The sequence below is a fragment of the Leucoraja erinacea genome, chromosome 18 (assembly GCF_028641065.1).
Source record: "Leucoraja erinacea ecotype New England chromosome 18, Leri_hhj_1, whole genome shotgun sequence".
Taxonomy (NCBI): domain Eukaryota; kingdom Metazoa; phylum Chordata; class Chondrichthyes; order Rajiformes; family Rajidae; genus Leucoraja; species Leucoraja erinaceus.
In genome coordinates this window covers 25,851,140-25,869,273 of record NC_073394.1, presented here as the reverse complement: position 1 = coordinate 25,869,273, position 18,134 = coordinate 25,851,140, and the positions used below count along the sequence as shown (strand labels likewise).

Here is an 18,134-nt window from a genome sequence, read left to right as displayed (position 1 = left end):
TATTTTCCATGTTTCTATGTTTTTATGTTAAGGAGGATGTCACGGCAGTGCGGACGGTTCGTCTAGTGAGGTTATTACAATTACAATTACAATTACAATTACAATTACAATTATATAGTGGAGCTGAGGAACTAAAAAAGGATGAATACTTTGTTGGGAGTGTAGGACAGACCCCAGAATAGTCAACAAATTAGAAGAACAAATATGCCAGGAGATTGCAGACAGCTACAGGTCAAATAAGATTGTTGTAGAGGGGATTTTAACTTTCCCAATATAGACTGGGAAAATCAGTGTGAATGGTTTAAATGGGGTTCAATTCCTCAAAAGTGTTCAGGAGAGTTTTCTTACAGCAGTAAGTGGAACCCCCCACACGAGAGAGGGCAACGCTGGATCTAGTATTGGGAAATTGGGAAGGGCAAGGTAATGAAGTGTTTGTTGAGGAGCCTTTTGGGACCAGTGGCCACTGTTCGATTAGGTTTAAGATAGATATGGATATGGACGGAGAGCATCCACATGTTAAAATGCTCAACTGGGGTAAGGCCAACTTTGAGGGTATGAGAGAAGGTCTCGCTCAAGTTGAAAGACACTCGCTCGCAGACTATTTGAGGGGAAAGGAACATCGGCTAAGAGGGATTTTAAAAGTGGACTGAAGAAAGCTCAGGATGTGTACATCCCCGTTAGAGTGAAGGACAAAGCAGGCAAACGTAAGAAAGCTTGGCTGACGAGGGAAATTGAGACGTTGGTCAAACACAAGAAGGATGCATGGGACAGGTATAGGTAGCTGGGACCAAGTGCACCCCTAGAGGAGTTTCAGAAGCTAAGCAGCAAACTGGAAAAGGAGATCAGAAGGGCAAAAAGGGGCCAGGAGATAGCTCTGGCAGGGAGCATTAATCCCAAAAGATTCTAATTTGTAAGGGGGAAAAGGGTAACTAGAGAGAGAGTGGGACCTCTCAGGAATCAAAGTGGTCACCTCTGTGTGGAGTCACAGAAGATGGGCAAGGCCTCAATACACAAATATCTCCTCTGTATTCACTAAGGAGAAAGACAGTAGGACAGAGGAACTTGGTGCAGTCACTGGAGGTGTCTTGAGAGCAGTCAGTGTTAATGGGCTGTCCCACTGCGGCGACCTAATCTGCGAGTTTAGAAGAGTTTGCCCTAGACTCAAACTCGCAGCATGGTCGACACATGGTCCTAGGAGGTCCTATGAGGTCACTGGAACTCTCCTTCATGCTCGAGGGAAGTTCCCGCATACTCGTGGCCTCAGTTAGGTCAAGGAGAAATTTTCAGCAAGTTGAACATTTTTCCGCGAGTAAACATTGGTAGGCATGGTTCTTTTGAACTCGTAGTGCAGTGGAGTGGGGTTGTTAAGTAGCTATGGGCAGTTGAGAGCAGCCGTAGGAAATCTCCTTCGCTGACCGGGCATTTTAATTGGCTCATTGGAGTTTTCAGGACCAAGGAAAATGGACCGGTAATGTAAAATGCCCGCTAAACGTACGAGTCGTCCCTAAATACAGGAGAGGTGCCGGAAGACTGGAGGATGGCAAATGTTGTGCCTCTTTTCAAGAAGGGCTACAGGTAAAATGCTGGGAACTGTAGGCCGGTGAGCTTAACATTTGTAGTTGGTAACTCACTAGAGAGTATTGTGAGGGATAGGTTATACAAGCATTTGGATGGGCAAGGGCTGATTAGGGATAGTCAGCATGGTTTTGTAAGTGTGAGGTCGTGTCTCATAAATCTGATTAATATTTTTGAAGATGTGACCAAAAAGGGCGATGAGGGCAGAGCTGCAGATGTTGTGTACATGGGCTTCAGTAAGACGTTCGTAAGGTTCTGCATGATAGGCTGCTCTGGAAAGTTAGATCGCATGGGATCCAAGGAGAGATAACTGAGTGGATAGCAAATTGGCTCCATGGAAGGAAGCAGATGGTGATGGTGGAAGATTGCTTATCGGACTGGAGGCTTGTGACTAGTGGGATGTCTCAGGGTTCGGTGCTGGGCCCGGTACTTTGTCATCTACATCAATGATTTGGATGAGAACAAACAGGGCAAGATTAGTAAGTTTGCTGATGATACAAAAGTGATTGGTTTTGCGATCATGAAGATGGTTGTGAAAGATTACAGCAGGATCTGGAGCGATTGATCAGGTGGGTGGAAGAATGGTTGAAGGAATTTAATACAGAGAAGTGTGAGGTGTTGCATTTTGAGAAATCGAACAAGGGCAGGATCTACACAGTAAATGGTAGGCCGCTGAGTAGTGTTGTGGAGCAGAGGGATCTAGGAGTACAGGTGTATGATTTCTTGAAGATCGTGTCACATGTGGATAAGGTGGTCAAAGAGACTTTTGGCACTTTGGCCTTCATCAGTCAGAGTATTGGGTATAGAAGTTGGGAGGTCAGGTTGCAGTTTTATAAGACATTGGTGAGACCACATTTAGAATATTGTGTTCAGTTCTGGGCACCATGTTGTAGGAAAGATATTGTCAAGCTTGAAAGGGAAAAGATTTACGAGGATGTTGCTAGGACTAGAGGGTGTGAGCTATAGGGAGAGGTTGAGGTCTCAATTCCATGGAGCGCAGGATGATGAGGGGGGATCTTATAGAGGTATACAAAATCATGAGAGGAATAGATCAGGTAGTCTCTTGCCCAGAGTGGAGGAATCGAGGACCAATGGACGTAGGTTCAAGGTGAAGGGGAAAAGATTTAATAGGAATCAGAGGGGTAACTTTTTCACACAAAGGGTGGTGGATGTATGGAACAAGCTGTCAGAGGAGGTAGTTGAGGCTAGGACTATCCCATTGTTTAAGAAATAGTTAGACAGGCACATGGATAGGACAGGTTTGGAGCGATATGGACCAAGAGCAGGCAAGTGGGATTAATGTAGCTGGGACATTGTTAGCCGGTGTGAGCGAGTTGGGCCGAAGGTCCTGTTTCCACACTGTATCACTCAGTGACTATGACCTGTTCTTCTGCAATATTCACCATCTTCCACTCATTTGTGTGTAATTGATTTTAATACAGCATAAACATACTTGTTAATCTGACAATTGATATTACACCAACATGATTTTTTTCCAACCCAAATGTTAATTTAACATTAAATTTCAATCATTTAACTGTCCGTCATATCACAAAAGAAATGTTTCAGATCACGTGCCTCCAATCCTTCATTCAACTAACTGCTAATCAAATAACATCTATGATCGATTGACCCACCCATTCTTAGTTATAAGATCACCTTCCTTCTCACAGCCACAGAAAGTGTGGTGATCACTATAATACAGAAACTGTGAATTATAATTGTAACAATTACATTCTCAGTCTAATACAAATAAAGAAACAAACTGTCATCCATTTGTGAAAGTTCTCATTTGCAGTTCCATGTTCATCCATGCAAATTTATAGACAAAGTATAAAGGAATATATTTATGATAAACTTACAATTGTACATCTGGCTTGTGTTTATCTTTTAATAAAGTGTTTTATATGTTGTTTATAAATATTCCTGTTTTATGCAAGTATCATTCGGCTTGTGTTTATCTTTTAATAAAGTGTATATGCGCATTATATGTTGTTTATAAATATTCCTGTTTTATGCAAGTATCATTCGACTGGTTTAATAAATCATACAAACATGTCTAAACATTGCAGAGGAAGACCATGTTTATGTATGTTGTTCCATTAACATATGTAAGTTTTTGTCAATATATGTTATAATGGAAAAAGACAAAGTGCTAGAGTAACTCAATGGGTCAGGCAGCATCTCTAGAGAAAATGCCAGGACCTGAAACATCACCGATCCAGGTTCTCCAGAAATGCTGCAAGACTGCTGAGTTACTCCAGCACTTTGTATCTTTTTTGTAAACTAGTATCTGCAGTTCCTTATATTTCCTCTACGTTAGGTTTAAATGGTATTTGTTATAGAAACCTTTTATTAACCAAAAAGATACATATCAAGATATGCTATACGTATAATAAGTTACCCATCATTCACCGACAGTCGACATGAAGTCAATTGATTCTGAGATCATAAAATTGTACAATCTGATATTTAATCAAAATACCAATATGTATAGGTCATAACACATTTTGTTAGATTAACGAGAATCGACTGTAACTCAAAGTCCCAATATTAATTTTTGGTCAGGCACTAAAGATCTTGCATGACTTTAGAATGTCCCAATATATTTTTAATCAATCAGACAACATCATCTTCTTCAAGATGTTAACAAGATGAAGGAGCCAGTTATTGACCTCAGGAAACGAAGAGAGTACATATCCCAGTCAGCATTAACGGTGCCAAAGTAGAGATATTCAAGAGCTTCGAGTTGCTTAGTGTAAATGTCACCTGCAATTTGTGCTGGACCAATCACACAGAAGCTATAGCCAAGAAAGCACACCGTAGATTACGAATGTTTGGCATGTCTCCATGGCTTCCCAACTTCTACACACACAGCATAAAAAGCATCCCATTGGGATTCATCACAGCTTGGTTTGGCAACAGGAATTCTCAAACCCACAAGACATTGCAGAGTTGTGGATCAAAGATTCCACCACACAATCCACCCTCTCCACCATCAACTACAATCGTACTTCACTGCACAGGAAAACTGCCAACATAATTAAGGTCTTTTTACATCCTAGTCATTCCCTTTTCTCCCCTTTCCCATCGGATACAAAATACAAATGCTTGAATTTTTTTCTCCACTGTTAACAGGCTACCAAACGGTCCTCTCATAGGATAAGTGTAGGTCCGATCTATTCTGTGTTGAAGTTACAGCCTAGTTTGGAAGCACAGGTTTCCAGTGGGGGTCTGGATTTAAACACCTTCTTCAGACTGAGAATCAGGGGAAAGGGGAACGAGAGATATAGACGGTACTTAGGACAAATGAATGGCAGATACGCAAAACAACAATAATGAAGGAAATGTGGGGCACACAATAGGCCTTGTTGGCTGTGGGATAGGTGACAACGAGTTATACAGACAGAGGAACTCAACAAGATTACAGTAAAAGAGGAATTTATGACCTCTGATGACCTCCATTATGCCTGTATTTTTGTGGAAACTGAGTCATCAAAAAGCATGGCACCAGTCAACCCAATTCCAAGGCAACTAATCGATTGGGTGAATGGACAGTGTATTTTATCCAGGGTAGGGGAATCAAGAACCAGAAAACATAGGTTTAGGGTAAGAGGGGAAAGGTTTAATAGAAACCAGAAAGGCAACTTTTTCCACAGAGGATGGTGGGCATATGGAATGAGCTGCCAGAGGAGGTATTTGAGGCAGATACTATAACAGCTTTAAAAAATACATTTGGACAGTTAGATCGATAGGAAAAGACTGGAGGGATATTGGTCAAATGCAGGTAGGTGGGACAAAAGTGTCTGGGGCATCTTAGTTGCCAGGGACAAGTTGAGTTGAATGGCCTGTTTGTGTGCTGTATGACCCTGTGACTATAACAAGTAACAAGTACCTTTATTGTCATTGAGAATCAACAAACACATGATAGACAATGGAAAAATATTGCTAAACTGTATATTGAGTGGAACTGCACCAAACAGAAAATTGAATAAGAAAATAGATTAAAGTACCTTGGCACTGGCCTTCAACCATCAGGAAACCCTCCATGCATGCACAGCGATATGATCCTATGACGTTGAGGCAACGGCTTTTACAAAGAGAGACATCTTCCTTACATTCATCAATATCTTGTAGTTAGAAAACAAGGATATAGTTAGAGTCACTTGTACACTATCTCAATTATATTAAAACAAAATTTAAATCGAACCTAAAGTGACAGAGAATTAAAACACACCAAAGGAAATAAAGCAAGTGTGATGACAACAGCAGAAATGTGCACAATAATGAAAATTTACAAATAAAATAAGGATGATTCACTATTAAAATAGATGATTCAAATACTTAAAGCTAGTGCTCAGGAATTTACATCAATAAAAGTTTGTGTGGAAAATCCAACATATCTCCTTTAAAAATTGCTACAAAGAATAATTGATTCCAAATAACTGCTTAACTTTGGACATAATTATCTGGATGCTGTGAATTTATTGAAATTTAATTTACCAATGTAGTCTTCTGCATTCGAAGATTGCAATGTTGGTGCAACATAAATAATTCTGCTGGGCTTTGGTGTCTACTGCTTTTCTCTCTGAAGGACTCAATGGACTGTCCATGTTGAAGAGCCTCTCCTGTATTAATTTTCAATGCTGCTTTCCCACTCACTTTCAGTCCAATAATTCAAATTATTCAACTTTCTTTTCCAGGAGCACCCATTGCAAATATGCTGCATATTCATGATGTTTATCTAAAAGCTGCTGAAATGAGTCTCTCCTGTTGCTAAAGCCAGCACCCTTGGCAGCATATTTCCAGGCATCTACCACTGTGTTATAAAAACTTGCTCCATACATCTTCTTTAAACTTTCCCTCTCTGACCATAAACCAGAACACATAGATCACTCTTTATGATCAACTTTTATTCGTTTTTAGAACTTAACCAAAATTATTTTCCTGCTTTCTTTCAGGTATCTTTCCCCACTTTCATCCAGCAGAAACCTTTGGTCTGTTCTCCACTACTGCCCTTCCTTCCCTCTTACCTTCACATGACCTCCTGTCGGTCTGAAGTCGGAAGCCAGCACGGCAGGAGCAGAGATAGGTGCCAAAAGTGTTGTGGCAAGAATGGTGGCACACTCGGCTCTCCCCCACCCACCGGCACTCATTCACATCTGGAAATTAAAAAAAACCAGCATGGGTAAATGAGAAAGAGGCAGCAAAAGCTAAACTAACCTGTTAGCATGAGTATGTGTGGATGAACCAAAAAGGCAGCTGCTATTTCATAGAACGGAACAATATTTAAGCTATATTTAAGAGGGAGTTAGATGTGGCCCTTGTGGCTAAAGGGATCAGGGGGTATGGAGAGAAGGCAGGTACAGGATACTGAGTTGGATGATCAGCCATGATCATATTGAATGGTGATGCAGGCTCGAAGGGCCGAATGGCCTACTCCTGCACCTATTTTCTATGTTTCTATGTTTTTAATACAGCACAGGAAAGGGTTCTTCAACCCACAATGTGCGTGCTGAACATGATGCCAAGTTGAACTAATCTCCTCTGCCTGGCCACAGTCCATCTCCCTCCATGCCCTGCATATTCATATGCCTATCCAAGTCAAGTCAAGTCAAGTTTATTCGTCACATACACATACGAGATTTGCAGTGAAATGAAAAGTGGCAATGCTCGCGGATTGTGCAAAATAAAAGCCAAACAAACTACAAACAGAATGGAACAGAATCACATATTCACATATTACATATTTGTGGGCGGAAAGAAAAAGGAAGAAAAACCCCAGTAATCTAAAAAAACTGTGAAATGGTACAGTAAAGTTAGTCCCTGGTGAGATAGGAGTTTACAGTCCTAATGGCCTCTGGGAAGAAACTCCTTCTCATCCTCTCCATTCTCACAGCATGGCAACGGAGGCTTTTGCCTGACCATAGCAGCTGGAACAGTCCGTTGCTGGGGTGGAAGGGGTCACCCATGATCTTGTTTGCTCTGGAGTTGCACCTTCTGATGTGTAGTTCCCATAGTGCGTTCGGCCAAAAGCACTACTCTCTGCAGAGCCTTCTTGTCCTGGGCAGAGCTGTTCCCAAACCAAATCGTGATATTTCCGGACAAGATGCTTTCCACAGCCGCTGAGTAGAAGCACTGGAGGATCCTCAGAGACACTCTGAATTTCCTCAATTGCCTGAGGTGGTATAGGCACTGCCTTGCCTTACTCACGAGTGCTGCAGCATGTGATGTCCATGTCATATCCTCAGAGATGTGGACTCCCAGGTATTTAAAACAGCTCACCCTATCCTCAGTATCCCCATTTATCTTCAGTGGTGTGTACGTCCTCGTATGATGTGCCCTCCTAAAGTCCACGATCAGCTCCTCACTTTTTTTGATATTCAAGAGAAAGCTGTTGCCCTGACGCCAGAGTGCCAGATCAGCCACCTTCTCCCGGGTAGGCCGTCTCATCATTATCTGAGATCAGGCCCACCACCAGTGTCATCAGCAAACTTGATTATCGAGTTGGAGCTCGATAATCCAAAAGCCTTTTAGATACCAAAATATCAAATCAATTAAACCCAGGATTCAAACATCATTGGGTCAATTTCAAAAGCAGGATCTCTAACTATTTATGTAGTCCTATTAAATGATCTTAAGGCAAGAACATATTCTACCCTATCTTGTTGTACCCACTGAACTGATCAAGCAAGTAATTCAGTTCATTGGTTGCAAATAAAAGTACGAATTTCCTTTCCATGGTTGAGACTCAATGCCAAAAGGCAACACATTGTGAGATGACACACTCAGTCGGCAAGAGTGGTTTATTATTTATATATATTAGACTGCACATTGAGCAGAAGTCCCTGGAGCCTTCTAAAAACTCCTTCCAGTCAGATCTTAGACAGACTAGCTCAATGCAATTAACTTGATAATGAACCATGCTAAATTTAATGGAATGAACCCCAGGTGTGTTGCTCCATGAACTTAGATGATGGTGATTGAGAGATGCCATATTACAAAACAAATTTCGCTACAGAGACATGCAAAAAAACATTAGGTCAGATTATCAAAATCCTGGCAGATTCATAATGATCTCAAAGGAAGACAAAATGGGAATGTTTAGGGAGGGAATTCTAAAGTTTGAAGCTGAAGGCAGGGCAATCAATCATGAAATAACTGAAATTCAGGCAAGACTGGGAGATTGTACAGAGGGCAGAGATTACTTGGTCAGAAAAATAACTTTGATGTAAAAGTAATATAATTTCAGAACTTCTGGGGTTTTTTGGTTAAAAATCAGGACCAATTATAGATCAGCAAACTCAAGAAAATTTACTACATGAGCAGTGGAGTTCTGAATGAGCTCAAATGTACAAAGGAAATAACATGACCAAAACCTAAGATTTTCTGGTATAGCAAAAACTAAAACCAACAAGATTAAGATTAAGGGAGTAAATGACATGAGCTGGGGATGGATCAAGCAGTTACATTGGTGAGAAAAGTTGGTTTGTCAATAATTTGTCAGGAATTCATCTCACCTTTGAGAATTGAGCTTTCCTATAAAAAAAAGCCAAGGCTACATCCACTAGAACCCTATCCCCATGCCATTCTGTTTATTATAATCTCAAAATAACATTAGTTCTTTCACAGGTTTTGATCTCTATTAAAGCAGTTATTGTGCAGTGCATCTCTGTTGGCTGAGTCTGCATAGATTCTTGTATTGGATACATCCACACTGAGTTGAATCTGCCTGGTTCCCTGGCCAACAGTACTGAAGGAAATGGCAAAAAAGATGGCTGCTTGCTCATATGGTTACATATAAGCACGACAGGAGACCAACTCCAGCAGTCAGCATTGCCTCGGGTTAAGTTTGAAAAGTCCTCCAACGGGTTTTGACCTCCGTCGCAAGCAATGGCTAACCCTGAACAGAATCTGTATCCTCCATGTAAGAACAGCCCATCATCTGCATAAGTGAGGGATAACAGACAGCCCTGCTTGTGACTGCAGACATCCAGACCAGACCATCCCACACATCGTGAATGACTGCTCACTGAGGCTTTTCCCTGGTGGCATCAAAGCCATCCACCCAGTAGCTGATGCTGTCCTGGCCTGGATGTCTACCCTTGATTTATAACTTTAGGCTGTGCACGCCATGCGCAAGGAGAAGTTCTAAATTGCAGCGCATTGCATAGCAACATTGGGTTGTCTTCGATTGTGTGCCTTTGCTTGACGGCAGGAAACATCCAAAGTGATCCTGCCATGCATCTTAATTTATTCCCGTTATAGTTTGTACTTTCGCAGCCTTATCTCACAATACATTGACCTTATCCAAGCAAGCTTGTACAGAATAATGTTCTTTCTCTATTCCAAGGGTTAATCTGCCACTATATCTTTATCTTTAAATCATTAAATTACATGATTACATTGAGGTTGATTCTTATACATGTGTAAAATATATTTCCATATATTTTAAACATGCATTCACAAAACACTGGAGTCACGGACTTGCCCAGTATTTAATGCTCAACCTTGACTGCGATGAACTGAAGTACTTGCACAGCCAGATCAGAGGGCAGGCTAAGACAAAATATTTCCAAATATACCCTTCCCTGAACAAAAGTTAAATTAGTTGGATAAATTGTTTGGGCTGTCGTGAGAGCATGAATAATTGCTTCTCATTTCTTTGATACCTTTTGGCAACCGATGTCCATATTCTTTTATTGTTGAAATCAATCAGCTTGTGTCTATATTGTTCTCTGTCCCATTCATATATTTCACCTCACCTTTTTCTGCTCACACTTGCTTTACATCATTGTACCCTCCACGTTCAGCAAAACCGGCTGAAATGCATATTCTTCCAACCTTTTTATCCATTGCCAAACAGGCTAATTCGAATTGCGTTCCAGACCTGGTATTTTTTCTCTTAATTTGTTTAGTTTGATTTAAGTTTACAGGATCAACTGAACGAGACATGTTTAATTGCCAAAAGTATTAAATGCGTTTGTAAACAACAAAGAGCATGAGTGTCCTGTTGCAGTTTAACACAGTACATGAGAGTCTGGAAACAATTGGCCCGAGGCTATAATCAAGTTAGATAGAAGAAATTAAGCACTTTCACGTGGTAATATGCAATCACATTCCTCAACAAAAAACAAAATGTTGTCCTTGTAAATATTATTAGTGTATGTTTACAGGCTCCATGCTTCCTGGAAATTGAAGTTTAATAGTTCTGGAATATTCACACAGTACATTCTACGTCAATCCAAAGGCAGTTCGGTCTTGTATAAATCTCAGTAGCCAATTCTGGTCCAACTGTACTATGAACAGACAAGACAGTTTATAAAATAATCCAATTAGCGACTAAAGTTGACTCACAACTCCGTGACTCCACAAGAAAATGTGGTCAAATCAGGGCAAAACCTTCATAATGAATGGGAGGGTTCTGAGGGATGTCATAGGGCAGAGGGTACAGGTAACAGTCAAAGGTAGTTAGTGTGGTCCAGAATGCTTTCAGATTGGTTAAAAGCCTTCTTCACATTTAAGAAGATTACTTTTTAATCTTCTTAAGAGTGAAGTAGATTATTTCACTTGCTGAGTAAATTAGGAAACTGAATATAAAACTAACAAAATAAAAGCAATTATTAAATATAGTGCCTAATCTGGGGAAGGCAGAACACACCATGGATAATTTCATTTTGTTGTCATCACTACGTCTATCAAAGCTTGAAGAGTGTTAGTAATAATGCCTCTTCGTTTGCTTCAAATATAAAAAACTGTAACATGGAAACGCCCTACCGCATTATTTAATGCTGCTGGCCTTAAGTATCTCCACAAGTAAACATGAACTGCAATAGTTAGTGCACAACATCCCATTTAATATAAATTCTAAGAAATGGCTTTCTAAAATATAACGTACACAGATGGTGTGAATTTGACTTGTGTTTACTTTACCGCTTAATACCAAGCTGTCTATTCATTATCGCATATTATTTACCTTGTAAATAAATCTAATCAGAGCTTGGATTTGGAATCAATCCATGTTTTCCTTAGTGAATGATTTACTGTAACGTGGAATTAATTATTAAATGCAGACAATGCAACCTCTGGGAATTGGGAGTAAGGGTGATTGTTGATGCTCTGTAGACCACCTTGTAACATAACTTGACAAGGAATAACAGCTGATCTAGTGTTACTTCATTTGATCACATCCTGTAGTCAAAATAGGAACAAAACAAGCTACAAACGCTGCAGCCAGTAATCCCATGTAGTGACTGGATTAATCATGAAGACCAGTTTATCCCGGGAAATGCATGCTTGTAGAATAATCATGGAATTAAGGCAATTAATTTAGATGTGCATTCCTGGGAACTTTCAGTGCCCTTAACCAGGGCCGGCCTTAAGCCGATTGGACCGATTGCTCCCAATTGGGCCCCACGACTAAGGGGGCCCCCGCGCCAGAGCAATCTACTCTCGGCTCGGGTAGATCTACCCCGGGTGGAGGGGGGAGAGAGGGTTTGACGGGGAGGGGGTGTGAGGGGGAATGAAGAAGGGGGAGAGGGGGAGAGGGGGAGGTGGGTCGGTCGCTCACGGTCCCAGGGCAGTGCTTCCAGACGTCGTGCTTCACGCACACAGCCCCGGTTCCATCCCTCTCTCTCCCCGGGGAGACGCGGTGAACAATACACGGAGGGCTGGGCCGGGGGTTGGAGCAACGTTTACAAACATCGGCCTCAGCTCACACCCGTCTGCCCGGACCCCGGCATCCACTCCTGCCATCGGCCCTCTCCCTCTCTTCCCTACTTCCCTCCCTCCTTCCTCTCTCTTTTCCCTTCTCTCATTCGCTCCATCCCTTCTTTCTCTCCTTCCCTCCTTCCGTCCTTCTTTTCCTTCTCTCCCTCCCTTCTCTCCTTCCCTCCCACACACACATAACGCACAGAGAACTAGGACGCACGCATCACGCACAGACAACTAACACACACAACTAAGTTAGGATGGGGTAGAAGCCCAAAGGGTAGGATGGGGCTGAAGCCCAAAATTTAATGACTGGACTGGTTTTTCTCCAATGGTTATTGCTTTTCCAGGATCTATTTAATTAAATCACTTTTTTTTTTCATTTCAGTCACTAAAACAAGTGGTATTGTAACTATGTACTTTTCAGAGGTGATCTACACATTTTGTTTGTTACTTGTAGGCTTACATGTATGCAATTTTATATTAAAATGTAGTTTAGATCTGTGTGGTCCATTAAGTCGCATGCCCTTTTTAAGCGCACATTTTGATTACTTTCCATTCTACCATAGAGATATAAAGTCTATAATGGACTTTAATTATATTTTTATGAATCTACAGACCTTGGCTGGGAACCTGGGGCTCACCAAAATTGTTCCCAATTGGGCCCCGCACCTCCTAAGACCGGCCCTGCCCTTAACCCAAAATTCTGAAGCTAGATGCTGGCATTTCCTGGTGTTACAATGCTTGTTACACTGAAAAATCAATCAAAAACAATATTAGTTGAATAACTTGTGAACTCAAAACAGATGTAATGTCAAGCATTATGGTTTCAAAGGAGTGAAGAGAAATCATAAAAATAACCAAGAAAATGAAAATTAACAAACTAATATAAATTTCTCCAGTGGAAAATAACAGGGCTAACTTGCCTCCCAGAACAGGAGAAAATAATAGAGGCCCATCTCAGGTTGAGCCAGACTGTAAAATGATCAGCATTCTACTCTATCTGTAAATATTCTCAAAGGGATAATTCCACCCGTGATTTTCCCTGTTGGAATTAAAGCAATTCTGAAAGAAACTGTACATAGAGGCGAAACAACTGAGGACCAACTGCTATTTAAGTCTCTCCAGGGATAAGCAGGGGCACACAGACATTCAGTATGGGATTACTAATAGCCAATGTCGAAGTGGGATTGTTTCACTGAGGATTTGGCAAATTGTCTTGCAAGAAAAGGGTTTGGCCACAAGCCAGATTATATGCTTTCCCCCTATCGGTTGGTGACTGAGAGAAAAACAGATGTTTTGAAATGATGTGCTTTCCATTTTATTCCATATTTGAGCCCACTGACTCATCTACATGTAAGCAGATATTTCCCTGACTTTCTAGACACTAATGTTTTCCCTCTTTACTTGAATGCTTACAGGTCCACAGGTCCTGGCAGCGTTTGTGTATAATATTCTTGGGAGGTAGGCATGACAAGCAGTCACATCCCTAACCAGCAATTCTTCAGATGTTAACTAAAATAAAGCTGACATTTTCCTTTTTAGTTGTTTAAAAGTATTGGATGCCCCTTGGTTTGATACGGTTTGAAAAAGTGTCCCTACCACTGCAATCTTCAAATGCAATCCATATGAAATAACACTAAGGTTCTCTAGTGTAATGCTGCACTGCTTTAGCTTCAGCAGACGTCAAAACACCAATGTGTTTCACTATCAGCTGGCAATTCGCCATACATCTGCAGCTTGAGGAGCCAGCCGTGAAAGGAGAAGGACAGCCCATAAGCACCACAGCTACAACTTGCAGAGTATTGCTGTGTAAAAAATAACAGCATGTGCAAAAGCAATGAGTTAGCCATAATTCTAAATTTACTGAAAGGGAAACAGGGTTACCAACAGCCAGGGGGACACATAGATCCTCAAGATCTGTAGCCACATTGGCTCTATGAAGTGATGCTTGGGAAATTTAGGAGTGAAACTAGCTTGGTGCAAGTGACAATAAAGTATCACCATCATCATCATCATCATCCTCCCCATTGGATTGCAACCTTGTCGTGGTGGGGGAGCTTGTGTGTCTCAGTAACCCCTAGAGCTATGTCAGCGGGAGATTCGTCTCCTGTTAGGGTCTCCCTTGCTGGACAGGTCGAAGGGTAGAGGCGAGACGAAGAGCGATCCACTGGTCCTCCAGTTTGGAGGTTGAGCACAGGGCTAACAAACCTGTCTCGTAAAACAAATATGTTACGGAAACAGCAACTGAAGGAATCAACACTACTGGGCGTGATGGCCCAGAACAGACAGGAGTGGAGGACATTTGTTGCTGCTCTACATGCCAGGAGACATAATAGGCAGTAAGTAATCATCATCATCATCAAATTCCAATGTCTGTGAACATCTACATTTCATGGAAACCTACAATGCTCACAAATCCACAGGTCCAGTCCGCATCATCCTCTGGGTGAAAAACAAATTATGGTTTCCTTGACTGAGTTTGGATAATATTCCTAATGTGGAGGCCAAACTGCAAAACAAGTCAAAAGGGGAGTTTCAAAGGCCAAAAATCATAATGAGGCAAGGAAGACTTTCAGGCAACAGTAGTCCAAACATATACAAATTATATTTGAGGTAATTGGTGGTCCATTGGATGGCATGTAACCAAAGATTTGCCGCTGGGATCAGGGCTGGGTCCACAGTTTAAAGTCAGCTGTATTAATGGTTTGGATGATAAACTAGTTGCATGGTAAGTAAGTTTATGAATGACACAAAATTAGTGTCAGGTTGGACAGCAATGAAGGTTATTTAAGATTACAAGAAGATCTAAAATTGGGAAAGTGTCTCAGAAGTGTCTGATGAAATGTAACTTTAAATAAGTGCACAAAGTGTTGCGCGGCGGGAGTGTCCAGGGCAGCAGTGCGAGCCGATCCAACCGCCGAACAACCGCAACACTGATGACCGGAGCGATGACCGAAGAGCGGAACGCGCCCCGGTAGGCCCGACTCGCCCCACAGGCCTCCCAGGGGACTGCAGAGAAGCCGGGCAAGGAGGGCTGCCTGGGTCTAGGGAGCCTCAGCAGTGGCGGTGATGGGAACCTTGGCGGCGGCAGCAGGAGACTTGGCGGCAGCCTGAGCAGCAACCGCAACGGGAGCCTCTGCGGTGATGGGGCCTCAGTGGCAAAGGGATCCTTTGCGGCAGTGGAAGCCTCGGTGTCGGTAGAACGTGGGGGGGGAGGGTCGGGAAAGACAATGGGGACCCAGCGTAGGGGGACCGCCGTGAAGAACAATGGGGACTCGGTGTGGGTGGGGGGAAGCACTCTAGTTTTAGAATCCTCTGCCCTGGAGATAAGTCTGCATTCGTTTGTTTGTTTGTTGTTCATTCCGGTTTAGGCGCTGTGCACACGGCAGCCAGCCAACAGATTTTGATTTCAAGTTTTTGTGTACCTTGTGTGTAGTGTCTGTTGGCAGACCAATTTCCCTCCGGGGATGAATAAAGTTTTCTCGTATCGTATCATTTTTGTCTCAGGTGAGGGGAAACATTGAAAAGGACTCGAAAGGCAACATTTTCTACACAGAGGTTGGTGCGTATAAGTAATAAGCTGCCAGAGAAAGTAGTGGAGAGCACAATGTTTAAAAGAGAATTGGACAGGTCCACGTACAGAACGATTTAGAAGGATCTGGACCGTAGGCAGGCATCTACGACTAGCTCGTGTAGGCAACTTGGTCAGTCGGCATGGATGAGTGAAGACAAAGGGTCTGATTCCATGCTGAATACATATGACTCCAAGAGCAGTATGCAGAGTAATAATTGAGGCTACAAAGGGCACTACATCTACCTTTCAAAGAAAGCAGTCAAGAGTGTGATTAGCTGTTTAAACAAATCATTTCAGTAGAAGCAACTTCAATAGAAACTGCTTGTTCTAACAATGACAGTTTTTTTTTAAAACCACAGAGGGGTAAAATCTTGATGGAAGGCCAAAAACTAGCATCACACCGTTATTATTGTCATTGGGGTGAATTTCAAGCCAAAAGCACAATTGAAAACCTTGATGGAAATGTTCAGGATCAATTCTCCATTGTGGCTGCAAGTAAATGATTATAATTTAGCTCTACCCTGGATTAAACCTATCTTTAATTGCAATGCACTGTTTTTTTTCCCCACTGGCATAAAAGCAAATTTCTAGGTCAGAGTATCTCAGTATAACATGTAATCACAAAGGCCATCGTATCTAAAACCCAATAATTATTGGCCGCTAAACTTCCAGTATTGACTAAGAGTCTTGAGCACCCCATCTAGACCATGATCTAATCAATGTTGATGCTTCTGAAAATGCAAAACACTCCTTTTCTAAAGAATCAGTTCTGAATTACTTTGTTAAGAAATTGTTATATTGGTCTTGGTTTCAACAGAATCTACGCTGTCAGCTGGGAATTCTAGCCTGTTTGGTTTACCAGATGCTGTTCGAGTCAAAGAATCATAGCGTTATATAACATGGAAACAGACCATTCAGCCCAACTCGTCTATGCCAACCAAGTTGACTACCTGAACTAAGGTAGACAAAAATGCTGGAGAAACTCAGCGGGTTCGACAGCATTTATGGAGCGAAGGAAATAGGCAACGGTTCAGGTTGGTTAATGCGGACCGAGCGGAGGTGTTCGGCAAAGCGATCGCCAAGCCTACGCTTGGTCTAACCGATGCTTGACTACCTGAACTAGTTACATTTGCCTACATTTGGCCTCTGTCAAACTTTCATATCCACATACCTGTCCAAATATCTTCTGAATGTTGTAATCGTACTTGCCTATACCACTTCGTCTAGCAACTTATTCCATAAATTTATCACCCTCTATTTATCACCCACATATATGGAATGGCAGGCCCCTATAAATATTTCCCCTTTCACCTTCAACCATCATAAGTTCATTCTTTTGAATTCCAAAAACTATAGGGCCATTTAGGTCCTTATTTCATCAGACAGCTCTCACATCAGAGGAATCAGTCCAGTAAATCTGGACTGCACTGACTCTAAAATAAGTACCATTTTGATCACTTTACCATAACTTCAAAGCAGGAAAACATTAATAGTAGCTGAATAATTAATAAATGGTGTCAATTTTTTAACTGAATTTCTGATATGTTGATATTTAAAACAATGCTTCTAAGTAGTCGATGTTTCTATACTAAAGAGATAAGATAAACATCTACTCTCTTGAAATATCACCAACCAAATGCAGAAGCAATATTCTGAGTGACTAAAACTCAGGAGGTTCCAAGTTATTCTGCCATTTTCCAATATTCAAGCAGTTTCGAAGTTACACTCCATTTTCTATTGCTCAGGGATTCTGAGATAATATTCCCATTTTCTAATGGTCGGGCATCCCGCGATATACTCCTACCTTCTAACAATCAAAGACCTTGGGATAAACTCCCAGTATCTCACACTTGGGAGATTATGAGACACCCTCCCAGTAGGCTGAAGCAAAATTCCAAATGATAAATGTAATAGGAAAAATATTGAGAATTTGCTTTCCATGGACAGAAGCCAAGTATTTCCACATACTTTAAAAATAAGGTTTAAATCCATAATAAAATCCATCAAACAGATGAAATCAATAACAGACATGCCAGTCAAGAAAGACATAATGAAATTATCAAACACGTTGACCTCGGTTTTTATTTTCTTTAACTTGTCAATCTGCCATGTTCCTTGAAAGGCTTTGTAGACTGAAGCTAATGCAGACAAGAATGATTGGTGGCTAATGCCCAGCTCGCCCCTGTTTACTATTATATTACATTGACAAATCAGCTCTGACAGCCTGTCTATTGCCCTGCTCCTTTGGGTTTCATTCAGTGAATTTGAATTC

General features: G+C 41.5%; 1 protein-coding gene across 1 annotated transcript in view; it reads right to left on the bottom strand.

The window, feature by feature from the left end:
• LOC129705833 (kielin/chordin-like protein) overlaps positions 1–18,134 on the bottom strand; it is a 213,594-nt gene that overhangs the window by 96,554 nt on the left and 98,906 nt on the right. Inside the window, exons 10-11 of the mRNA XM_055649667.1 lie at positions 6,609–6,737; positions 5,589–5,705 (exon numbers count right to left, since the gene is read on the bottom strand). Of these exons, the coding sequence (XP_055505642.1) occupies positions 5,589–5,705; positions 6,609–6,737 (246 nt within the window). The remainder of the gene's footprint in view (positions 1–5,588; positions 5,706–6,608; positions 6,738–18,134) is intronic.